We start from the raw sequence: 26,957 nt of genomic DNA on the forward strand, positions 1-26,957 counted from the left end.
AAGTATCATGTGTCTGAGGATATTACATATTCTATAAGTCAAAAGCAAAACAACAATAACTGATGAATGGCCACGCAGCTTTGATTGTGATTATTGGATTGCAAATGGAAATAGTGAAGTGTAACATATTAACAGTAATCCTTTGTGTTCAATGAAAATGTACAATAATTTCGCCAAAAGTAATTTTCCACACATAGGCATAATGTAACAAAGAAAATGCACATGAGAGATTGTGTTATTCAGAGTCTGAAGGGGACATTTGTTTCATTTGCGAAGTTAAGATTCAGATGGTTTGTCAGGTTCTATGAAACATGGATTAGGTGACTGAAAGAAAATATTTTGTTGGAAAAGCACGAAGAAAGCACTTTACAAAAAAAGTGATAATTTTGTTGTTAGTTCGCAAAAACAAGGATGTACATGTCTATTCTCAACCTGTGAGTCAAACTGAGACTCAACTAAAGTATTGGCAGACTCTCTTAGAATGAATTATTGCAGTTATAACTTGTGTAGCAGAATGGGGTTTTGCATTTTGGTATAAAATTGTTGGATCACCTTATAGTGAAAATTATTTAGCTTTAATGGAATTAAAAGCCAAATCTGATGTTTTTCTTGACAAAAATATACATGGAAATGAAAGCGAAGGAACATACTTCATATTTGTTAAAAACAATATGCAAGGAATTTATCCATGTAATTGCATCAAGCATGTGGGATCATATTACTTGTGGAATTATGAGATGCAGATACGATTCTGTATCAGTGTATTTCACTCCAGATATATCGCACACAGACTTGCTGACTCGGATGGTGTGCTCTGTCCTGTCATCGGAACCAGTCGAAAGATTTGTAAGGTTCTTGGGCATCGAAGGCCATACTGCTGAGCAACTCACCCAAAGCTTACTTGATTTTTAAAATGAAAATGACATTGATATCAAAGATTGTTATGGGCAAAGCTACGACAATACCACTAACATGAGTGGGAATATATAGTGGCGTAGAAGCACGAATTAAGAAGGTAAATAAATATACAGAACACATTCCATGCTTTGCACATCCATTAAATTTTGTTGGCATGTGCACTGCAGAATGCTGTACAGAAACATTCTTTTTCTTCGATTTTGTTGAAAGCCTCTGCACATCTTACCCACCTCTATCAGTCAGTGGGGGTCTTCTTTTGAAAGCATTGAAATAAACTAACTCAAAAATTTCTAATTTGGAAAGGTTCGCTAATGAGGTGGTTGGTCTGAGCAGATGCTATGAAGTTCCTTTTGGGTGACATCTAATAACATGGATCAAAAGGTAGTGTGTCATAATCAGGCTTACAGACTAGTTTCAAGGCTAGAGAATTTAGAAGTGGGAATAATGACTTTTGCTTGGAATGAAATCCTAGAACGCTTGCAAGCACTTTGCTGCAGTTGTCTGATCCAGATGTTAACATGGGATACACTCTTCATAAATCGTTACATAGGTATGTCCAGGCAATGTGGTCCACATTTTCAGATATTTAAGCTGACCAGTTATGAAGAATGTACGTAACAGACTGGAAGACAGCATAACTGAAATACGAAGTACGGCCATTTCAGTGGCTGTGCTGCACTTGAAGTTGGAGAAAATCAAACGCCTGGTCAACATTTTCAAATTCAGGTGTTTATGGTCAAAATTGATAGTGTGCCATGGGCATTAGGTAAACACATCGAAGTGTATAATCATGTGGCTAGTGTATTTGGAATACTTCAGGATTTTACATCTTTTAGCAGCAGAAGAGATCTTAAAAGGAATTCCAATTATCATCAGTGCTTACCCAGATTATTTGGAAGAAATTCTAGGTGACAGACTGGCACAGTTTGCTGAGCTGCACAAAACAATTGTGGCTGCTGCTAATGACAGCAAAAAGCATGAGCCCTTGGGACTGCAGTTCTATGAACTTTTAATGGAAAATTGATCATAATCATGTTTCCCAACTGTAGAAATAGTCTTACATATTTACTGATCACCAGCTGAACTGGAGAACATTCTTTTTCAATATTAAAGTACATTAAAAATGAGTGAAGGAATACCATGGGAAACGAATGTCTTAATGACCTTACCATAGTGAACATATAATTTGATTTTCTTATAGAGATTGGTTTGACTAGTGTTACCTCTAAATTTTCCAAAATTTAATTAAGGAACCTTTTTTTGTAAAGTATTGTTCTATTTTGCACTTTCCACAGGGCCCAACTACATCCATTCCCACAGATGAGGGTGTTTATATTTTGACTGATCAGCAAAGAGCATGATTGTTGCCAGGTACCAACCATTCTTTAATCATTAAAATTGCAATGCCATGAAGAAGACGGCATGCAACAAATGTCGAAATACCGTGAAAAGTACTTCCATACATTGGATGTAGAAATGATTGACAATTTAGCACAATTGCAATAAGTATTTAAGACTACTGTCATCTTAATACTGTATATAATGAATCTAGGCCTTTATAGTTTGTGGTTTATTGTTCTATGATATTGCTGCTCATGTTGATTGAGATCCCCCAAACTGTCATGCAAATATGAAATTGATGGGTTTGCGAGGAACGTACTTGATGTCGTGCAGGATCTCATTAGCCCCAACACAACTAGTGCCCAAGAGGGCACACATATTGTTTGCTAGGCTGTGTTGCAGAATATAGCCACATCACATACTTTGAGCCTGGAAATGGGCTAGACTGCAACAAGTCAAGTATGCTCACAGTCCTCGTGACATCTGTAACACCAGACTGTCAGCACAGCAGCCACTGTTACGGTTTTTCTTGTTGTGTCACCAGAGAGAGAGACATGCTAATAGTAGTGCACCCATCCACAACACTGGATACAGATGTGGCATTGCTTCATGTTTTCAGACGAGTCCTGGTTCTGCGTACTGAAATGGAGTGGATGTATCTATTTCTGGAGGCTCCGAAGAGAACGGTTGTTACCAAATTGCATTTGAATCACATTGTGTAATTTTGTGAGGTGCTGTTGGGTACACACCACAATCATATCTGGTTTGGTAAGCCGGTAATGTGGCATTACACTTCTAACATGTTAAGGCCCGTGACTATGCCTTATCATTGAGGTCTCCATGACAGACCTTGACATGGAAGGTGTTAGACTGCTATCCACAACTGCACATTCTCCAGATCTCTCACCCATAGGAAACATCTGGACATGGGCTGCTGAGAAATGGCTACACCACCACTCTCCAGCCACTACAAGTGATGATCTCTGGCATAGAGCTGAAACAGCAAGGAAGTACTGATTTGCGATCCAAACTCAGTTTGACTTTTATGCCTTGCTGGGTTAGAGCCAATGTTGCTGTCAGATGTGGCAGCTCTGTGTAGTTAAGTTTCACACCCTGTATACTGTCAGATCACTTACAAATTTATTCACTTTTTTTGCACTATATTGTTTATTCGAAATAAGTAAAATTTCATTATTTACTATCCTTTCTTGTGCTGCAGTTTCAAATGCCTCATATTTGGAAGTCAATTTTCTCAATGAGCTTTTGCACTTGCTACGACAAGGTATATCTTTCTTCCATCTGCTTATACTCTGATAATTCGTTCTTTGAATAATGGCATTGTTGATTTCAGGTAAGTCCAGCAAAAACTGGATGGTCGTATTCCATCACAGATATCTTACAGTATATGCAGTATCGAGTAATGGAGTGAAATGCAATGCAGTTATCTCATTTCCAGCTGATATATGCCACCAGATACTACATTCCTCCTCTCTTTACCTTCTCAAGCAATATTTACGTTTCAGTTGTGTTATCTTGAGAGCTGTTCTCTATAACTGATACGAGGCCACTACTTTTGGAAGTGAAAATGGTATTTGAACACAGCTTGAATGTCTGTTTCATGTAAGTATTATAGCATCACAGTCAAAAATGCATTCTTTGAAGTATCACAAATAAAATAGCATTTTCACAAGATTTGCAGGTGTGCAGTCATGTCACAGTCGCCATAACATATAGAAGTCACCTTCAGATGATAAATTGTATTAATCATGCACTACAGATACGAAAAATAGTCTGCGCACAGGATTATCATCACTCAGTGCTTTAAACAAGAAAGAAAGCTATTTTGACTCATAAATTCTGGGACATTTTGGTACGTAACCATGGCAGTGTGGGAGCATCAGAATCTCATTGATGAGTTGATACCTCATACTATGTTTGCCATCAGTTTTCACAGAGTGTCCATATAGACATTTGCCTGCAGATCATGAGCATCATTTTCCTTCCCTACATCATTCCTTTGGAGACAGGAACAGTCAGCAACCCAATGCAGCAACTAAAATGTTTCAAATTTCCAGACTTTTGTCAATTTCATTACTAGTTCCCCAGTAAAATCCTTCAGAATTGCTGTGTTCTCAAGGCCATCTAACCTTGGTGCTATTGAGCATGTATTGTACATTTACAAGAATACTGTGCATACTTTTGGACTGTGCTGTTAACCTCTCTCTGGGAATTTTGCAGTTTCAATGTGAGTTCATGGACCATTGGGGGACCTCTACACACCCCACATTTTGCAGAATCCAGAGAGAGAGCATGGATACAGGAAGACTGTCACAACATCAATCTCTCAGCAATACAAACCCTGAATCATAGTTGAGGAATCCAAAGTTTTTAATGTATTAAGAATAATCGATTTGTATTTATGCTGCTTACTGTTCAACAGCCTGGTAATGTGGAGCTATGACACAAGAATCTGCTCTTGTGATTTGTATTTCATCTGACACATCCACTTTCCTGGTTCTGTCTACTGTCCCACATGATCAGTGGAAACGTCCATATATTCAAGAAAATAATTCCACTTAACAAAGTGGAGTATCATGTATGTTACAGGTGCAATGTCTGAATTGAAACACAACATGATAATTTGCCGTCCTCATATTGTCACAACAACCATATTTTTATGTAACAATTCAGTCTTTCCATGCATTTCACAGTCTGTGTCACTGATTTGAGCCCCGTGGATACCTCATTGTCCTCAGAAAACAATGACCCAACTGCCAGGCCTGACATTTCACTTAACCACCCACTACTTCCAGTAAACTGCATTGGATTTGGTGTAAGAAAGGTCCTGAGATCATAGATGTGGAAGAGCCAGTCACCAAAATGCAAACACTTCAATATCCACAACTTCATAACCATCTCAATAATCCTAGTCAGGTCCATTTCCATGCCTATTTCATATTGCTGTTGGGAATACAATTTAACTTACAAGCAGTCACTGATAAGTAACTTCTCATTTTGCCACCAACAAAGTACTGACCCCCTTGCAAACAATTAATCCTTCCCTGCCATTACCTTCCTCCATATGGGAGCAACAGTGACAGCTACTTCCTCTTCAGACTTAAAATTCAAACTCTGCCAGACCCTCTCACCTTCAAAATGGAACTCCCTACATGCTTGTTTTATCACCAGCCACCCCTGTTGTTTCTTGAGGAAACTGCTGTTGCATTCTGTATTAAATGAAGAGAATATCAATTTGTTGCCAAATATATATGCGCATACCAGTTGTTGATGCATTCACAATGGCAGAATGTAACTTTGTCTTCTGTAGAAAAAGAAATGGACTTCTTTTTAACAATATCTTTATCATTTGTGTCGCAATCATTTTCTTACCCAGGGCCTTTCCATTAAAACTTCAAACCACAATTGTTTGTTGTTCTCCCGTACATACATTATTGACTTGTAATCAACATCTTCAACAATGGTAATGACTCTACTTTCACGATAAATTAATATGCTGAATTTATATACAGCCTCTATAAGATAATTGTAGTGAATTAAAACCAAGAAAATTAACACACACAGAAATTACATTTATAGTTTATTTCACATATATCAAAATTATGAACATAGGAATAGCATACATCAATTTTGTAAGCAACTTAAATGGTATTTATCTTAAACATTTAACACCGAGACAGACCATTTCTGCTACGAGACAAAACACACAGTCAATATGTGATACATACAGGTTATAGTGGTTGCTTGCTGTGCTTGTTCTACCTGGAAAGTTATGTATCGAGTATCACCTTTTGAAAGAGTTTCAGCTGGCATCTCCATCACTGACACATTGTAATGAGTAATTTATAATCTATTTCTGCCGTAAAAAAATATACAATTAAACTCTAATTTTAAGACTTGTGAAATAAAGTGAAATTGGTATTCAAAGCAATTAAGGAAAAGTAAGTACAGAAAATCATCATATATAAATGTTTCACAATAGTTACTCCATGAATTAGCTTGCTTTCAGTGTACAGTTAGAATTATTTTTTAAAAAAATAGCTTTACAATTCAAATTTGTATTTTCTTTCTGCTAATAACTTTCTGTATTTGCACAGTCTGACATCAGCCAAGGACTGTGTAGCAAATGTGTTGTTTTTTTTATAATGATTATCATTTCACCACCCACATTCTTGCATCTTCTCAATCATCATTTCAATGAAAGCAGATTCTTTTGCTTCAAATACAACTAATGAATTCACAATGAATGCATGGTTTTATCTTCTCAAACAACTGTTAGTTCTTCAAAACCTTCAATGCCCATTTAATAAAACACAGTCATTGTTTACAAAACGATTTTAGTTGTTCTCTGAAGCACCTTTGACATTAACACCACCAATCAATCATGACAGAAATAATGAATATCTTCTAAAAGCTACTTTTTTGAACACAGAATACAATAAACAATGAATTGGTCATTCACTACAGTAGACATCTGAGAAACCTGTAAAATCTTCACTTTGCTGTAGTTAAAATGAAATCAGGTGAGAGTTTATAAATGAAAATACTACTCCCTTGCTTTGTTGTACCACACCAGTTGCTTAAGGTTCCACCTACCAGCCCATAAGTGACATCACATTTGGCAGAGCTCTACAACATGATGTGGTCTTAAAGTGAATCAGATGCCATATGAAAAAATAAATCAGTGAGATTAAGTAGTTCAGGGGAAGAAAAGTACATATAACGTCCTGAAGTACAAAGTTCCAACACAAAACAGTTTTCATGGGATATTCACCATCAGATTAGTACCAAGCCTTTCCCTTACAGAGAAATCCAAAATTGAGAGGACAAATCTGATACTCCAGTGGCCACAAATAATTTTAATAACTAAATCACAATTGGTAACACTTTACTTCTTTACTTATTAGGAATTTGGAATTGGCTGCCAGCCACTAAACGGAAGGGGGGGGGGGGGGGGGGTTTACAGTCACCCATCCAGGTACTGACAGGGGCCAACGTTGCTTGCTGGTCACTGGGGCAGGAACCAGTCGCGCCAGCGAAGCAATGCCGTTGGTTACTAAACAAGTAATACTTCACAAATAAATGCTTCACCTTGAATTTCTGTTGCATCATATTTGTCCATCTCTAGTGATCAACTTCATCGCCTGGTGATTACATTTCAGCAGGCCAAATTATATCCTGCTGCTGCGAAAAACTATACTCTTAAAGTAATATTTCATTTCCTTACTGTCTTGAACTCAAATGATGGCTGCATTATTACGTTAGTTAGTCACAGCTGACAGCAAATTTCTTACCCACAGATATTATGTACATTTTTGTACAACTGTAAGACATTCAATTCTTCAATGCTGTTACACTGAAATGGTGATTTTCATATATGTCACAATAATGCATGGCTATGTAACTAAACTTGATGCTCTTATAGAACAGTAAAACAGTCTTTCAAAAGTGACACAAACAAATGTGCAGAAACAGCTGGAGTTTTGACTACTTCACAGTTACATTCTCACAAAATTCACATTAAAACATTTAAATACATGGAGTGGCTGCTATACTTGTCAGCATTATACACACAGAAATAATTTCTTTATATTTTGCACATATATCTTCACAATTTTCCAATTACAACATTCAATATATTGATAAATTAGCTGTAGCTCTTAACAGCATTACAGATACATCAATAATGTTCGTCTTCCGTAAATCTATTGTTAGTGAAATCAAATGAAAACATTCAACTATATAAACATGATCCAAATTTATACATACCAGGTGACAGATGACTTGACTGCCCAATGAAATGGAGGGCTGTAGCTCAGCTATTCAAAAGTTAGGCAATTAAGTTATTGATGACTATGGGCCAAATGAGATATAGCAAGACAAATAAAAGATGAGGGGTAAAAATATATAGGGTGTAACTAAATTCCCTTTACAGTCCTCGAGGGCAGGTTCCTTATACCAAAATAATAAAGTCGAGTAAACATGGGCTCTATCATGCATATTAAGAGCTGTGGGCACTTGTTCAATAGAAGAAATGTTTCACAGTAGTGAAGATGAACAAGTGTGCACATAGCTCTTACGGTATGCATTTTACAATCTATGTTTGCTGAAATTGTTTTCTAATGTTCTGGTCCATTCTACCTCATCTTAAAATATGAAAAACAAAGACCTTGCAGTATCAGAGACATTTTTCATAGTATTGAAAATGAAAATGTGTTTATAGCTTCTAAAGTATGCACCTTAGAGCCCATGTATACTAGACTTTTTAGTGTAAAGAACCTGTCCTCAAAGTCTGTAAAGGGAATTTAGTTACACCCTGTACACAGACAGTTTACTGCCACCTAGGAAGTATAGTAAATATTTGCATATAAGAAGTTATCACCGAAAGTATCTACCTGTCATCATCACCGACTCTCTATACCTGTCATCTTCAGACAGAAAAAATATTATTTAACTTTCATAAAATTCAAACAAAAATGTGGAACCTCTGGCTAAAGTGTCACCAGCCATCTTCAGACACAACTTTCTTCACAGTACACAAATAAATCTTCAGAACATTGAAATGTAAATACTAAAGACATGGTTTGATACTCTGCTTTCTTCAGAAGCTTCCTTTGTGGCTTCAGTTCAGTTTCACTTTTTAGTCCCGCCATACCCATTCATATTGGTTCACCACTTACTCATTGCCAATTACAACTTCCACATCTTTATCAGCCATCTGACACAGTTGCAACCTGGAAAAAAAATTGTTTGTAACTTGATCTTCAGGAAGATGCTCTTTCATTTATTAATTTTAAGCCTTGTATTATGAGGAAATGGTACGATTAATTCAAACATGCTTCTTAAATACTAAATGTTAAAAGTATAACTGCTTGCAGTAGGTCAAAATACATCTCTTCATTGTCACAGAAAATAACTGTCTGCCAGGGCAAATTGGTGGCTCTCCTAGAAAGGCAGGATGAATTTTTATAGGTAGGTGTCACCTGTGTGTGTGTGTGTGTGTGTGTGTGTGTGTGTGGGGGGGGGGGGGGGGGGGATCTGCAGTTACATATTCAGGAAGCTGAAGATAAGAAAGTACAACCTCCTCATCCTGCATACTTGGTAAATGGTTTGACGTACTATAAAAGAATGAAGAAAAGAACAGCTATGTCCACAGTAACACTGATATTGTAATATAAAAAAACGTCATGGCAACGGGAAGAGGAGGACCATGAGAAACGTGATATACCTCAAAAAGTTGAGGGACCTGTAACATGTTAAGACAGGCTTACATAATAATAGTGCTGGTAACAATGCTCCGTTCTGAGACCAAGTGTCACACGACATAGCAAAAAAACAGAATTAAAAGATCTAATTGTCATTAGCAGTGGACAGCAGCTTTTTGAGCAGTTGGTTTAGCAGTTTACGTTCTTGAAGATGTCAATAATTGCTACCAATGATGCTTTCTCTTCCACTAGCAAAATCCAATTAAAGAACATGAAAAGTTGTAAACAACAATTAATTTGGAAAATTAATTTTTCTACAACACTGTTGAACTGCTATATCCACAATGGGGAACCAACAAACATCCCACATAGTTCTCGCACTGCACAGTTATAAATCATCAAACCTTAATCATTGTTGTTATAAAAGTACAAACTTACATAGCTACCAACTCACAAATGGGAATATATGGCAATACTTGCTTCCAGGAGACAAACAGAAATGAAATTATACAAACTAAAAGTTGACTGGGTATTTCACGAAGAGAATACATTCAAGAACCTGAGTATTAATCTGAATACTTTTTGGAACACAGCTGCCTTACCTAAAATTTAGTACATCCAGTGCTCTCACAAGGTTTTCTGAGAAGTGCCAGTCATTGATACATCTGAGGTTGTTTCAGTGTCCTTTTCACTGTCAGTCGGCTCACTGTCATCCGATGCGTGAGCACTCGACTCCTCCACATATCATTGATCTCTAAGAGATCTGGTTTTGCGCTTTGCTCCCCAGCCGTGGACCTTCCTGCGTTTGCTGCGCCTTGTCGGTTGTGCACGTTGTTCTTCTGGTGCCTTTCGCTTTTTAGATGATGGCTGTGCAGTTTCCTTCTTAGCTGGTTGTGTTCGTGTAGACTTTGTTTCAGCAGACGATGTAGATGGTTCAGGTGTATCATCTGGTACTGCTCTCTTTGGAGTCCCTTTGCGTCTGCCTTTACCTTTTGAAGCAACACCATTTGGAATTTTAGGTACTAGGGGTTCTTCTGGCTCTGCATCAGGCTCCTTGCCAGGTTCATTCTTGTCGTCTTTTGTCTGTTCAGTGGCTTCTTTATTATCAGCTGCAGATGTGTCATCGCTTTTCTTTGCGCACACCTCATCTTTGTCATCTGCCATACCCACAACATTATCAGCTCCCTTATTCTCTGGAGTTTCCGTGATTTGACTTTCAGTTCCTACAGCTACCCCTGCATCTTTGCTAACTGTGTCTTCATCTGCAGCAACATTCTGTATGTCACTCTTTATTCCATCATCTTTACTAGGTGCAGTATCCTCTCCCCCTTTATCTCCTGGGGTTTCAGAACTCTTTTCTGCACCAGCAGTTCTCTCTGTCTTACCATCTGAAATCCCTGCTGGGCTGTCTTTAGGATCCTCGCCCACCTCCTTTTCTGAATGTTTGTCATCTGGAATCTTCTTTGTATCATCCTCTGTCTCCTTGCTTTCTATATTCCTTGCTGACACAGATGCTTCCTCACTGTCATCCTTTGTGGTCTCTAAGCTGAGGGCTGTCTTACTTTCTGAACTTTCAGCTTGTTTTATAGTTTCACCACCTCCAACTGATTTTGTTTTGCTATGGTTATCACCTACTAACTTTCTGTCATCACTGTCAAGATCTGTACTGGCTTTAGTATCATGAACTTCTGATAGTGACTTAGATTCCATTTCACCTAACTTGGTAGTCTCCTTATTATCTTCACTGGTCAATTTTTCTTCTAGCCCAGTTTCTTTGTTTTCCGGTGTATTGACATTTTTTGACTCCTGGTTAGGGTTTTCGTGATATGTAGATTCTGAGCCATGCTCTTTTGTTTCAGCACTTTGTGTGTGTGTTTTCTGATCTTCCTTAGCCTCATTATCCTCAGATTGATCAGTTTTTGCTGTTGATACACTTGCAGACAAACCTGTCTGTGAGGCTGCCATCTTATTGTGGCAGGGTTAGTTGCCTCTGTTATTGCAACCTGGAATAAAATTATGGAGACCATGAGACACATTTAACAGACTACATAACATAAATCTAATACTGCATTATTGGCTTGAATGAGTAATTATTAACAAATTCAGAATTAGCATTCCACTACTTATTGTTTGGGCATAGTTTAATATATCTAAAATAGCAGTCACATCCACACTAACCTACTGCATCACACGTACTCTGAAATACTGGTACCAAATAAAGAATCGATAACATTGAAGAAACTAGTTCTTGATAGTTATGATGATTGTAGCGCATCATTTCACACACTAAAACACTCTTACCAGGGGTATAATATCAATGTGCTAGTACTTTATTGGCCCGTTTTGCGTGTCAAGTTAGAGTTTTGTTTCAAATAACATGCTTACCTGTTCCCCAGTTAACTGAAGAAAAACTGACCACCTCATAGACTGAACAACGCTTACTGCGCACATATAGCAACACTAGCTTTATGGACGCACAGAAGAAAGAAAAATGCCGCGCGCGCGCGCGCGCGCGCGCGCGCGCCCACACACACACACACACACGCACACGCACACACACACACACGCACACACACACACACGCACACAGAGGGAGAGAGAGAGAGAGAGAGAGAGAGAGAGAGAGAGAGAGACTAATTTTGTTATTACAAGTCGAGTTCATGTCGTACATCGAAATGTAAACTTACCGTGCAGCAACAAAACAGTAATCCGGTGCAGCAAGAACTTAAAGTTGACAAAGAAAGTGAAGCTATATTTATATGACATAAATGACACAATATATACATAGATCTGAAAATATGGTTTCCAAATCTATACATTTTCTTACATACAATGACTGATGACTAATAAATAGGCATTCATTATAAATGACAATGACCAGTGTACCATGAGCGTAATGAAGTGCGCTAACGATCATATGGGAGCTATATACACGTACGTCATTTGGAATTTTTGTCAAGAGAGTTTTAAATTATCAGCGTTGAACTGCTAAGTTTCGAAAAAATTCACATTTTCTAAAATTTAATAAGGAGCACTGTACTACAAGAAACAGATTACTTAAGTTACTGTTGTTGACGCAGTTTCAGTAGCAACAAATCAGTGGTTCGGTTCAGTGTGGCTCACTCAGGATTCTCAACACAACCGTCCACTTCAGCGGGGAAAAAAAAAATCTCTACCATCCCACTTATTGCAAAGCCACCGCACATTTACACAAATGGTGGAAAAGGAAAGATGATACTACGAGGTATTGATTTAAATACCCGTTCCTTACGACAAAAGAGGGTAAAACCGTATATACATAATAACTCTCGTACGATTTCAACTGTAAACTCTCGGCACACCGTAATAGAACCGTCCAGACGGAGAAAAACTAACAGGTGGAAAACAAACATTTAAGCGAAAGCGGTCTAAGATCAAAGCGCGTTATGTGTAGCAGCACGGACAATTAGATATCTTTGTTCTGGCCATATTAAAAGCTGCAAATCTTAAAAATATAAGATTCTCAAGAGCAAACTATATGCGTTCTTACCTTAAGTAGCTTTGCACTCTCGAATCCACGGGTTTCCTGTAAACATTATTCTAAGCGGACACTTGGTGATCAAAGCTAACTAAATTAACGCTATCCTTAAGAAAAAGTGAATGCTATCCTTAGGCAATTAAAAATTACACATTGTTATTGAAAATGCGCATGTACGCGCCAAAATACCGGTACATCTGCGACGACAAATTACGCCAGAAATTAACAGTTGAAGTAGTAGTTAACAAAAAAGAAAGTGTTTAAGGTACTTTCGTGTTGTTCTTTACTTTATCAGTGGCAATACAATTATCGTATTCATACATGGGCAAATGTATAACCCTACAATCAAAATTGGTTCAGCACATCCAAGTTCACATCCTAACAATCCCTAAAAGAAGAAAATTATTATATAGTACGGATAGGAAAACTGAAAACAAACAGTGTTCACCCCGCCACAACAAAACGAAATTAAACACCACACCTCACTGACGTACCTGCACTTGCCCTCAGCATACATCAGCTTCCAACGTCCACCGCCTACTGATCGATGGAAGCGACAACAGGTACTTTTAAACACTGTAGTTCGGGGGTGGGCGGGGAGAGCAAGAGGAATTCTCAAAGATAACAGTAGAAAGATATAGTACTTCCCATTGTGAACCTCGACAGAAGTGCACAAGCTGTCGTCGAACATAAATGTTTTATATTTGTTTATACATTCAGGCGATTGTATGACGTACAAATATATATCGTGCGGAGAAATGCGTTATTTTAATAGTACAGTGTGTATGACTATAATATAATTTGTTGCGTGTACAATTTCATATAACAAATATACTGCATATGTAGAATAACTGAAGTGCAAGACTTTAATGCGAGAAAGTACAAGAAATATGTCTTATGATCGGTAAAGGTGCGGTTGTAAGCCTAAATTTTACTACAAGTAACTCAAATGAACTCGGCCGATGGCCCGTTCAAAGGCAGTGATATATCTGCGCAAATGTCTGTGCATGCCGTAAATCGACTACTCGCCCGCCATCTATCGGTCAAGATATGAAATTTCAGCGGCAAGCAACTAGGCTCTCCAACCTCAAAGTTCATCCAATTTATTACGAAATTCGTGATGGCGGAAATTCTGTAATGGTCTCTGTTCGCAACTTGAGCTGCAAAAAACAAATAAATAAAATATAAAATGCAAGAAACAAAGTCCGATCAGAATGGTTACTTCGCGAGTTGCATGGCGAACCCGATGATTGGCGTGATTATTTGCAGATGGGCACACATACTTATGTTTGACGCTTATAGTCCATCGTATAATACGGATAAAATTTATGTGGGGAGAGCAATTATTCCATGTGAGCGCCAGACGCTGACAAGGCTCATGGCAACAGGAAGAAGCTCCAGGGAGCTAGAATTCTCACTAGGAGTTTCGATACAAGCATTGAGTGTTGTTACACTCAGTATATGTGAAACTATTCGCGCTGTCCTGAAGAACGATTTCACGAAGACAAAACACCTCATTTCTGTAATATATCACTTTTGACAAATACAGGTAATATTTTTACAGTTTTAAACGCGTTTGAAACTTCATTTTTCTTACAAATAATAGGTGTGGCTCATAAGCTATAGTTTGGCTTGTTTCTGAGTCGGAATTTTCAATTCGCTGCCTGAAGTTTACCAACAACCTGTTACAGACTTTTGCACCAGAATATAAAATTCAATTCTGAACTGTGCACTCGGATTTATGTATGGTGTATCTCAAAAGTTTTACTCTAGTATTGTGGTAGTTAACTCTACAGTTCACCACGAATGCACTCTTTTTTTACTAACCACATATTATTTTAGGAAGTAAAACCATTATAAGGAGATTACTTTTGAGTACATTATGGGAGTGACAGTGATCAATATGTTACAAATATTTACTATTAAAAACAGTCTTGATCACAATTTTTTATTTATTTATAAGTTGTGATCAAGACCGTTTTTAATAGTAAACATGATAAGAAGCCCTATGTCCCTAAAGTCACTGCTGCAGGATATTCCATTATCATTCTTAACATTCGTAACACAATGTTCTGACTGCACTTTTCTTTAAACAGGGCCTACTTTTTTTCTTTTTTTACTCTGTCACGTAATATTTTAGTAAAGGACACTACTGAATGAAAGTGTACTAGCAATATGGTTTGCAGTTCAATATAATTAGAGAGATTTCAAAGTGCAAAGCAAGCAGGACTGGGAATTCTGTTAAGTTATCCATATGCTGGTGCCTCCGCAGATTGATGAAATGATTTCTATCAGTAGCATCTACAAGAGGAATCGGATGAAGCTCAGTGCTAATATATGCAGTCACATCCCTTAGTAGTTGTTGTACGCTATTTGTCGTGTAGACAAGTGAATAGAGTTGGAAAACGTAAGTAATAGTTACTGTTATCTGCAACACAAACATTAAACTGTGTTCCGTCGCTACGAAAGCAGGGGATGTCGAAATACCACAAACTTAGATTTTATGTTTTGTCGTCCCAGGCGCCAGATGGTATGGGTTTCATTACTTTACTTGGCACTTTGCGGTAATATAATTGATATCAGGTAATGGGAAGTATCAGTGTCAGACAGCACTGTATTCCATATTTTCCCAACCTTTTTTTGACATGTATTTCCGAAACTTCCACCAGAAAATCTAATATCTTTGTCCTGATTTTAGATATTAATTTAACGCGCACACGTTACAAACAAGCATCGTTTATTCTTCCTTAATGACATAAAGTAGCACATTTAAAGTTCTGTTGTGCAGCAGTTCTAAACCAATAATTTAGTGAAAACAGTGGCAGCTTTATTCTTTATGTACTTATTTATTGGCCTGTAGACAGCTTTCAAGCAGCATAGTTCGTCGGCGGCAGCTACATTTATTGTACCTGTTTAAATTCAGGCTGTATTTGTCAGTTTGTGACTGCGTAGTTACGTACTGATATACAGAAAGACTTATCAATTAAACAAACACTGACTGAAAAAAAATTGCATCACCAACAAGGAGTTATGCGACATAAAAGAAAGTTGGTCGGCGTGTTTCTACATCTGAAAGAAAATATATATTCAAATTTCGTGCCAGTTGCATAAGACTGACCCTAGTAGTGCCACTAAGTGGAAGCAGATGAGTTTTGCTTTAAATACACGCTGTAACGGTCGTGAGCATTCGTTACCTTTAAGACTGGACATGGTGAGTTGATGTTAATCAAGAATTTCTTAAGACAATAAAGACGCCATTATCAACACCTCACTGAGTTTGAACGAGGTCGTGTGATAGTATTACGAGAAGCTGGATGTTCCTTCCGCCATTTTGCAGGACGACTTGGCAAAAATGTAGACACTGTACCTGACTGCCAGCAGCTGTGGTCACGAGAATATACAGTCGCAAGAAGGATCGGGCTCTGGACGTCCACGTGGCAAGGGAAGACTATCGTGTTCGGCGTATAGCTCTGGCGCATCGTACTGCATCTGCATCAGCAATTTGAGCAGAAGTTGGCACCACAGTGACACAACAAACTGTTAAAAGTTACTTGAAGGACAGCTCTGATCCAAACTCCTTGCAGTGTACATTCCACTGGCCCCAAACCACCACCACTTGGACTTCAGTGGTGGCAAGCGAGAACTCATTACAGAGCAGGGTGGAGGTCTGTTGTGTTTTGTGATGGAGAGCTGGTTTTGCCTCAGTGCCAGTGATGGCCATGTGTTGGTTAGTAGGAGGCCAGTTCAGGGCCTGCAACCAACCTGTCTGTGTGGCAGACACACTGGATCTATGCCGTGTGTTATGGCCTGGAGTGTGATTTCATGTGACGGGAGGAGAACTGTCGTTGTTATCCCATTCACTCTGACTGCAGATTTGTATGTCAATCTGGTGATTTGATGTGTTGTGTTGCCATTCGAGAACAGCATTTGAGGGGATATTTTACAACAGGATAATGCTCACCCACACTGCTGTTGTAGCCAAATATGCTGTTTGCTCTACAGAGTGTCGACATGTTGCTTTGGTCTGCTCAATCATCAGCTCTGTCTCCAGTCGAGTTCATATGGGACATCATTGGCCACTGCCCCAGCGTCATCTACAAACACCATTATCTGTCCCTGTATTGAACAAGTGCCACAGACATGGTACTGTATGACACAGTGCATGTTAGCTTGCATGCAACATTCTGGCGGTTACACCAGTTATTAATGTAGCAGCATTTTGCATATGCAATGGCTTAGTCATGCTTACATTAACCTGTTGTCTTGCAGTGTTAATCACTTATATGTTACCTAAACAAATGCTTTCCCAAAATTTAATTATTTTACATTAACTATTTTTTAGTGTTGCGATTTTGTTCCATCATTGTACGATACATAGGCTGAATTTGTTTATAGGCACATTCTTAGAAATTATGAGAACTGAAGCTGTTCACTAATAACTGAACTTATAGATCACTTACACCACTATTTACAATGTCTTAGGATCGTAAGGAATGAGATTTGTTGCGAGTTGTGTAATAAACACACTGTCCAGTCACATTAATGTGACCATCTGTCAAACAATCGGTGTCGGCTGTGGGAATGGGGTGAGCAGCCACATTGTGGTTCCCCTCATGATGGTGAATGGTGAACAGATTCTTGGCCCCACTAGTGAAGCCTCCAGTAGACCAGCAGATTGATGGTGATCGCTACACCACATCAGTGATGACCCAGAAGTAGGTGCTGCAGCATGCTGTGACAGTCTCTCCAACGAGACTTGGGACTCCATAGAGAATCGTAGATGACTAGGTGCACTGAGGATCGACTGACATAGCCTCCCGCATCGACAGGACAGCTGCAACAGAGATCATTGATTAAGAAATGTGTAGTGCTTATGACGGCCCTTCCTGAGTGATCTGCTGCTGTGGGGGATGGCAATGACATCACGTTTACTAGTTTTCACATTTGGTCATTTCTCCTGGTGGCTTCAGACTTTCGTAACTTCGTCTTTCACACCATCGTTCCTGTTATGTCATTGGCTGAATAGTTACTGTTGCGTTGTAGATGGGCTTCCTTGTGACTGCTCTGTCACCAGTATGATGGCATCTTTCTGTGGCCTTGATGTCATTGTGCTACATCCACAGACTTGGGCGCTTGCTAGTCAGTGGTAAGAGGAATGACGACTCTACAGGTGCTCCTTGATGTTTTATCTTGCCGGGCAGGTTAGCAGATGGCGTGACTTCTCGTTATACCGTGGTGTGACCACTGCAGCCTGCAGCTCTGGCCAGAGTAGTTCCAGTGCCCTTTTAACGTGGTCTGACTACAGCGCTTGTTGTGACCGATTTGCTAATAAAGTCATCCTAACTGCCCCTTTCTTTCCATAATGCACCTGGTGGTACACTGCGACTGGATATACCTGCACTAATTGTAACTGTAGTAATGTCTCATGAGTGATTTGTAGTGGAGTTGTTTTATAGTGTTTTGCATATATTATAGTGGACTTTTATGTCCAATGAGAGAAATAAATTAATAATTACATCTTACTTTTCTCCTTATTCTGCCTGGGGTTGTGGCTGACCTCTGTTGCTGTCACTTCATTACGGTGTACAGAGCATGAGTTAGGAGTGAATGTGATGATTAGTAAGTTCAGGAGAGTTGTGGAGTAACTCGTTTTTGGACTGACGGGGATTCTTATTTTTGGATAATAGATCTTTATAACTTGGTGATAAATAATGGAGATCATACATTAAGATGTGGCTGAAGTGTTGCTTATACCACATGGCATAACTTAGAATTTATAGAGGCCATCAGGTGTTATGAAGCTGTATTTCCCTGCTCAGCTGCATCAACTTGGGTCTATCAGTAGACAATAAGAATATCTAAAGTAAAGAAATAAGTCTCTCTCACCAGACACTCAAAGATGTCATCAGTTTGTGGCAATGATTATACATTCTTTCTGGAGATTTTGTTCAGATCTCAGTTATCGACACAGAAACACCTTCTTTGCAGCGATCACAGGGAAGGAGAAAGGACACTCTGAGAGCTGAACGAGCCATTTATTCTGAATTATATGTCGTTCAGCTGTATATAATGTGTATGTTCATTGACTGATGGGAGAATGATCCCTACTGTTTATATGGTATTTCACATTACATCATCTGGTCTGTATTGTCTCCACCCTGGATATGAATTCATCTGAAAATTGACACAGAATTGTTGTTCCTTGGTCAAACCAGAACCTATTAGCAGCTAGATAGTAGATACCTCCAGTGGGTAGATGGTACAGGCAGCCTAGCATGATTTTCCATCAGTAACAGTGAGCTGACCTTCTTTGACAGGTCTGGCTGTCTCTGTGCATGTACCTTTAAGGATGAGCTGCAACTGTTTGTCAGTCTGTTGTCCACTTGGGATGATTATGATCACAGCATATAGATTTGCTTTGTTAGCTCAGAACTTTTTTCTGTTCGACTAGAGCTTCACAGTTAGACTGAATATCTAAATTATTGACTTGAACTCGGCTAGTTAAGAATGGTGGGATAAATGTGTCTTCAATAATGGAGAACTATGTAAGCAATCATTGCATGAACTTGTTAGAATAGCTTCGTCATTCTGGAGCTCCAGTCTTCCATAGCCTGGCTGCTCATGATGCCCGCCAGAAGTCCCACCCAAGAATAACATTATGGCTGCATTCTGGTAAAATAATAGATTTGAAGAGGTGTGTTCTGTCACTGATAGTTACTAGGATAACGAAGGTTCTTGTCAGATGGACGCTTTAGCGCATCAAATAGCTTCACACAGTACCAAGTAAATCTTGGAACATAATCTTCATCAGCTGGCGAGATAAGCACCCACATCAAAGATAATTATACCAAAGAGTTGGCAAGTGCCTAAAGAAGTTGATCATCGATTATGACATCGATGTGATTTCTCAACATCTTGGCAACTGTAGTCCATGGAAGATTTTCATCTGTAGCTGCATCACCTCCATAAATGGTTGTTTCATTTACTTTGCCTTATTTCACTGGGTGAGAGTGTGGCTGAAATCTTCGTATGGTGATGGGGAGAGACTGCGGCATGAAGTGAAGTGTCCTCGAACAGGCATTGAGCATGGACTTCATCCCGTATATCAGCTGTAGACATGTACAGGTACTTTTTGTGCATAGAACTGCTCTGTTGTTTCATGTCTTGAACTCTTTCTCTCTATAGAGTATCGTGTAACCCCCAGCTTATGTAATCTGGGATGCAATACGTCCAGAGCGTCCACAATGAAAGAAGCTGGTGTGTTGTCCTTCACTCTCCAAATGCCCGTTTTTTGGCATGGAGTTCAAATTGGCAAGGGAGCCCATTGTAAATGTGTCGGCAAGGACTTGCAGCACAACTGGCGTTTGTGACTCCATTCCACTATGGTGTCGACATCAGTGCCAATGATTTAACAACAATTATTGAATTAGTGATATTATGTCGTCCTGCATAGGTTTAATATTCAATGCTGCTACTTCCGGCCATCTGGGTTCGACATTAATGGATGTCATAAACCCCCACATCTATTCACTTCCTATTATTTTTGCTGTATTATCAAGCAAGGTCCCTATGGTCTTCCGTGACTGTTATTGGTGTGGGATTTTGAAGTTTGACGAATGTCTTTTGGAGAACCTTCTTTGGTGCATTTCCTCGTTGTGCTGGCACCAACTGATGAAGCCCTCTGTTGTGATGACAACCATCAAACCAGTACTTGATAGGCGTCTTCTGCCAAACAATTCTTTAGGCGTGAAAATTTGTCATTACCATCATGTTCAATGTGTGTCACAGCGCCAATACGCTCTTTATATACAACTGGGTCATCTCCCCCTGACACTGGGCTCTCTTCTTCAGCTATTCGTCGACTATGCAGAACTCTTGCCTGTTGTCGCCAAATGTTTTCTTAATTTCTAACTGAAATTTGTCCCAGATCTTGAACTATACCCCATGGTCCTAAAATTATTGCTGGGCTCTACTGTCGAAGTAAAAGCAGACATCGGAAAAATACATGTCAGGCCACCAGTTGTATTGAGCGGCATTGCCAAATTCCTGTAGACATTTCGTAGGATCTTGGTAAACATCACTCTAAAATGCTGCTGAATACCTGATGTGCATCTGATGCACCGATGCTTTTGTCTCCATTGGTACGCTGACAATGCAGACTGTAGGATGAATATGCTGTTTAAATTCAGGTTACTGCCTGGAGCTGAGCTCCCTGCCTTAGCAGATAGTGCTCTTATTTATAGATGCTAGAATGCCGATAAGTTTTATTTTAGCACCGTATGAACAGTTGTGGTACAGTAGTTAGAAATAAAAAGAACAAATAGAAATATTGTCACGGTATTTGTGGATCTAGAGTAAACCTCCAACAATGTAAGGTGGAATAAGGTGTTCAGATTGTTGAGATGAAAGGGATGAACATAGAACATGCCACACGTTTTCCATGTTCCTCGCACCTTTGAACAGAAGAGCTATATTATTTGTAATCCATAGCATTGGTATCAGTTTCATTTACGATTTTCCCTCGTCTGATTTTTCATTGATTTTCTTCATTATTTCTTCGACGTACACATAAACGAAATAAGATACAGTCGAACCTTGCAGCTCTCGTAAAGCAGACTTTTCCTTTTATGTTTACTACTCCCACTTCTTAATTACTAGAAAATGTAGTATAAATTTTATGTTTTGTAATAACAAATTGATAAAGCGACAATGAAATGACATGACTGTGTGGCATTAGTGGTTGAAAGAGGTGGTGTTTGGCCACGTGGTTCAAGTAATTCTGTTTGAACCCACTTCAGAAACATACTCGTCTTAATGATGAAGGTGGGATGAAATGATTAGAACAACACAAACATCCAGTCCCTGAGCAAAGAAATTTTGGGGGATCCAACTGGGTACCCCAGAATATAGAGGCAGCAGTGCTAACCGCTAAAACATGAGCTAAAGACATAAAGTAACAATAAAAACACTCGTAAGATTTATTTATATTACCTGAGAAGAGTACCCTGTTTTATTTTGAAACGCTTATCATTGATAACAATGTATCATAAGTGTCAGTAACTTCAGTTTTTAGAATTAATAATAATTAACTGTGACAGAACTTTCCAATTAGAATATATAGTGAAAGTGCACAATGAATCAAATCTTGATTACCATAGGGAAAATCTGTTAATATCTGGGATATGAAGCTTAAAATGGCTAGGCACTTTCAGAAACAGTAAGCTTAACTCAACTGCTTGTGTATGATATGGCTGCTCCTGATAGTAATTATTTTGTGCTGTGACTTATATTTTTAAGTTTGTTGGATATATAACAGCGGGACCTCTCCCAATTATTAAAGCCAATAATCAATGCATTATTGCAATAATTGAATGTTTCAGATTGTGATATTGTTTAATTTTTCCAGAACAAACTGTCTTGTTTTATATGAACGTAGCCACAGTAACTTTCACGAGAAAGTGGATTTAACAGTGACATAAAAGGTGATAGGCGAAATTTACTAATATTTTATGATTTTAATTTACATTTGTTAATTACACTGAAAGACACTATAGTCGAAGTTAATTTGTCACAAAAAGAATTATTGCTAGAGAAATCTGTCGACTTTGTTATGGAAGCTTAGGTTAGTGTCACTAAGGCTGTATAAGATGTATGATTGATCCCATATAGATCAACGATATTCACACAACAAAATGTTACACACCCTTATGCAAATGATTATGACGATTATACAGCTAGATAATTTTGTTGTCACATTGTAATCGGAATCAAGTATAAATCCAAAAGTAGGGTCGTCAATACGGTACAATATTTATCACTGAGAGCTCGTTTACTACGAAAACGACAGAACTGCAGCTGTTTGTACAGACTTCCAATATTCCAGAATATACGACGGCGCGCTGTAGAGTAATGCCTCAGAATTATTTTTGTGAAAACTCTTAAAGCTTTTTAAATGAAACAAACGTTATTAATAATCTACATCTTTATTCTTCTTGTCTAACATATTTGCAACTCTCTGCCGCTAGAGGGCTCTGAATTACAGTGTGTAACGTAAGTACGTCGGTACGTGAGAAACAGCGCACTGTAATCGGGTTTCGAATTCAAAGAGCTCGTCCGCACATGTAACACCCTCTCATTCTGCATGACAATGTCAGACCACACACAAGTGTTGTCATCTGCAACAATCCGACGTCTTGGGTGCACTGTCATTGATCATCCTCCATACATTCCTGACCTGACCCCACCCGATTTTCGTTTCCAGAACTCAAAGAACAACTTCGAAGACTTCACTTTGATAGTGATCAAGCGGTGCAAACAGGGTGAGATTGCGGCTCTGAAAACAAAGTCAAACATTCTACAGTGACGATATGAAGCAACTGGTCTCTCGCCGGGAGAAATGTATTCGCCACCATGGGGACTGTGTTGAGAAACAAATACGTAGACATGAAGAATAAATATGAAGAATGTTAATAACATTTGTTTTTTTAAAATCTTAAGGAGTTTTGCCATAAAAATTTCGGAGGCATTGCTTCTCAGCACGCCTTCTTAAAAATATTACTAAAATTAAATAGTCCGAAAACCTTCCAGAACTGACAAATGCTAACAAGAGAACCTCCCAATCGCACCCCACTCAGATTTAGTTATAAGTTGGCACAGTGGATAGGCCTTGAAAAACTGAACACAGATCAATCGAGAGAACAGGAAGAAGTTGTGTGGAACTATGAAAAAAATAAGCAAAATATATAAACTGAGTAGTCTATGCCCAAGATAGGCGACATCAAGGACAGTATGGGCTCAGGAACGCCGTGGTCCCGTGGTCAGCGTGAGCAGCTGTGAAACGAGAGGTCCTTGGTTCAAGTCATTCCTCGAGTGAAAAGTTTAATTTTTTATTTTCAGACAATTATTATCTGTCCGTCCGTCAGTCCGATGCGAGGTAACTGCGCCGTAGTATGGGAACGCTACACCTAAACAAACATCGAAACACACGATGTCCGTCGACTACAGCGCACGGAAGAGAGAGAATTCCTGCTAACGAGGCTCCCTCGCTGGCAGCTGACTGTTCGCTACTTTGGACGAGAGTGCATTAAATACGTGAGATGTATTACGTGGGCAATATGAATCCAGCAAATATAGCTCGCACGGTTTTGCGGTGCGGTCGCAAAACTCGAAGACTAAACTTATTGCAGTGAACAGAGACGTCAATGAACGAACGGACAGATCATAACTTTGCGAAAATAAAGTAAACTTCTCACTCGAGGTAAGACTTGAACCAAGAACCTCTCGTTCCGCAGCTGCTCACGCTAACCACGGGACCACGGCGCTCCTGAGCTCATACTGTCCTTGATGTTGCATATCTTGCGCATGGACTACTAAGTTTGTATATTTTGCTTATTTTTTTCATAGTTACACACAACTTCTTCCTGTTTTCTCTATTGATCTGTGTTCAGTTTTTCAAGGCCTACCCACTGTGCCAACTTATAACTATATCTGAGGGGTGTGCGATGGGGAGGTTCCCTTGTAAGTACCAAATAACTGCAGTTTTTCGGGTTCGAACTGGTGACCCAGAACACACCAGTCAGCAACAGCATGCAGCACGGTTCACGCCATTGCTCCTTCTCCTGGACAAACGGCTACCTGCTGCTTCAGAATTTCCCATCAGAGCCGACTACAGTATCCTCGATCTAGATCTTGTTAATGGTCCTCAGTATAGCAGTACTGGCGAATCCTCATCGTCTGGTTGCGTTCTCACATCCTCTTCACTATGACAAGCATCGCAGGTAGTCCCTCACATCGAATCTTCGCGATCATCGAAGGAGTCTCCTGTTTCCTTGAAAAAGAAGTCCTCATCCTCGATCTGCACCTCATGCCTGTAGTAAGGCTTCCTACAGAGAAACTTGTCGACGTATCTGCACTTTTGTCTCCTTAATGAAGGGTCATAATACTCGACTTCGTATGTAACGTCCGAGAAGCGATGAAGGATAAGATACCGCTCAATGTAACATGTTAGTGACTATCCTGAGAGCGTCACTTTCCACACAGACGTAAAAATTCATACCAAGTCTCCAGGGCTGTATTTCACTGGCTGGTGTTGGCTTTATAGCGCTCTCGGTCTTTCTCCTGGGCGTTGAGGGTTCATTTGTGAGCCAGCTAACTTGCTTCTTTGGTACTGGTGATGTTTCATGTAGTCGTCATTAATATCATCTAGTTGAAACAGGAGTAGTGTATACACTGTCGTTTCGGCCTCATGGCAATGGAGGCGTGGTGGTTAGCACTTGCATTCGGAAGGACAATGGTCCAACCCGTATCCGGCCGTCCTGATTTAGGTTTTTCGTGATTTCCCTAAATCACTTCAGGCGAATGCTGGGATGGTTCCTTTGAAAAGCCACGACCGACTTCCTACCCTAATCCGATGGGACCAATGACCTCGCTGTTTGGTCCCTCACCCCTCAAACAAACCAACCAACCAACCAACAATGGCGTAAAACGAACAGTGTGAAGCCTGTAGCGTCTGGATTTGCTGTGTTATATGTAAATGTCGTAATGGAAAGTACACTCCTGGAAATTGAAATAAGAACACCGTGAATTCATTGTCCCAGGAAGGAGAAACTTTATTGACACATTCCTGGGGTCAGATACATCACATGAGCACACTGACAGAACCACAGGCACATAGACACAGGCAACAGAGCATGCACAATGTCGGCACTAGTACAGTGTATATCCACCTTTCGCAGCAATGCAGGCTGCTATTCTCCCATGGAGACGATCGTAGAGATGCTGGATGTAGTCCTGTGGGACGGCTTGCCATGCCATTTCGACCTGGCGCCTCAGTTGGACCAGCGTTCGTGCTGGACGTGCAGACCGCGTGAGACGACGCTTCATCCAGTCCCAAACATGCTCAATGGGGGACAGATCCGGAGATCTTGCTGGCCAGGGTAGTTGACTTACACCTTCTAGAGCACGTTGGGTGGCACGGGATACATGCGGACGTGCATTGTCCTGTTGGAACAGCAAGTTCCCTTGCCGGTCTAGGAATGGTAGAACGATGGGTTCGATTACGGTTTGGATGTACCGTGCACTATTCAGTGTCCCCTCGACGATCACCAGTGGTGTACGGCCAGTGTAGGAGATCGCTCCCCACACCATGATGCCCGGTGTTGGCCCTGTGTGCCTCGGTCGTATGCAGTCCTGATTGTGGCGCTCACCTGCACGGCGCCAAACACGCATACGACCATCATTGGCACCAAGGCAGAAGCGACTCTCATCGCTGAAGACGACACGTCTCCATTCGTCCCTCCATTCACGCCTGTCGCGACACCACTGGAGGCGGGCTGCACGATGTTGGGGCGTGAGCGGAAGACGGCCTAACGGTGTGCGGGACCGTAGCCCAGCTTCATGGAGACGGTTGCGAATGGTCCTCGCCGATACCCCAGGAGCAACAGTGTCCCTAATTTGCTGGGAAGTGGCGGTGCGGTCCCCTACGGCACTGCGTAGGATCCTACGGTCTTGGCGTGCATCCGTGCGTCGCTGCGGTCCGGTCCCAGGTCGACGGGCACGTGCACCTTCCGCCGGCCACTGGCGACAACATCGATGTACTGTGGAGACCTCACGCCCCACGTGTTGAGCAATTCGGCGGTACGTCCACCCGGCCTCCCGCATGCCCACTATACGCCCTCGCTCAAAGTCCGTCAACTGCACATACGGTTCACGTCCACGCTGTCGCGGCATGCTACCAGTGTTAAAGACTGCGATGGAGCTCCGTATGCCACGGCAAACTGGCTGACACTAACGGCGGCGGTGCACAAATGCTGCGCAGCTATCGCCATTCGACGGCCAACGCTGCGGTTCCTGGTGTGTCCGCTGTGCCGTGCGTGTGATCATTGCTTGTACAGCCCTCTCGCAGTGTCCAGAGCAAGTATGGTGGGTCTGACACACCGGTGTCAATGTGTTCTTTTTTC

At 40.2% G+C, this 26,957-nt stretch overlaps 1 protein-coding gene across 1 annotated transcript; it reads right to left on the reverse strand.

Moving 5' to 3' along the window:
- Window positions 1–5,844: 5,844 nt before the first annotated feature.
- Window positions 5,845–13,588, reverse strand: LOC126470541 (proteoglycan 4-like). Its single transcript, XM_050098472.1, has 3 exons — window positions 13,494–13,588; window positions 10,085–11,485; window positions 5,845–9,011 (listed from the first exon to the last, which is right to left on the reverse strand). Exon 2 carries the CDS (start codon window positions 11,445–11,447, stop codon window positions 10,227–10,229), a length of 1,221 nt encoding a protein of 406 aa, XP_049954429.1. The 5' UTR covers window positions 11,448–11,485; window positions 13,494–13,588; the 3' UTR covers window positions 5,845–9,011; window positions 10,085–10,226.
- Window positions 13,589–26,957: the final 13,369 nt, after the last annotated feature.

This window comes from Schistocerca serialis, chromosome 3, assembly GCF_023864345.2.
Source record: "Schistocerca serialis cubense isolate TAMUIC-IGC-003099 chromosome 3, iqSchSeri2.2, whole genome shotgun sequence".
Taxonomy (NCBI): Eukaryota; Metazoa; Arthropoda; class Insecta; order Orthoptera; family Acrididae; genus Schistocerca; species Schistocerca serialis.

Bases quoted from the DNA above. Each gene is read 5' to 3' on its own strand.
- LOC126470541 (XM_050098472.1), bottom strand. From the start codon at position 11,447: ATGGCAGCCTCACAGACAGGTTTGTCTGCAAGTGTATCAACAGCAAAA.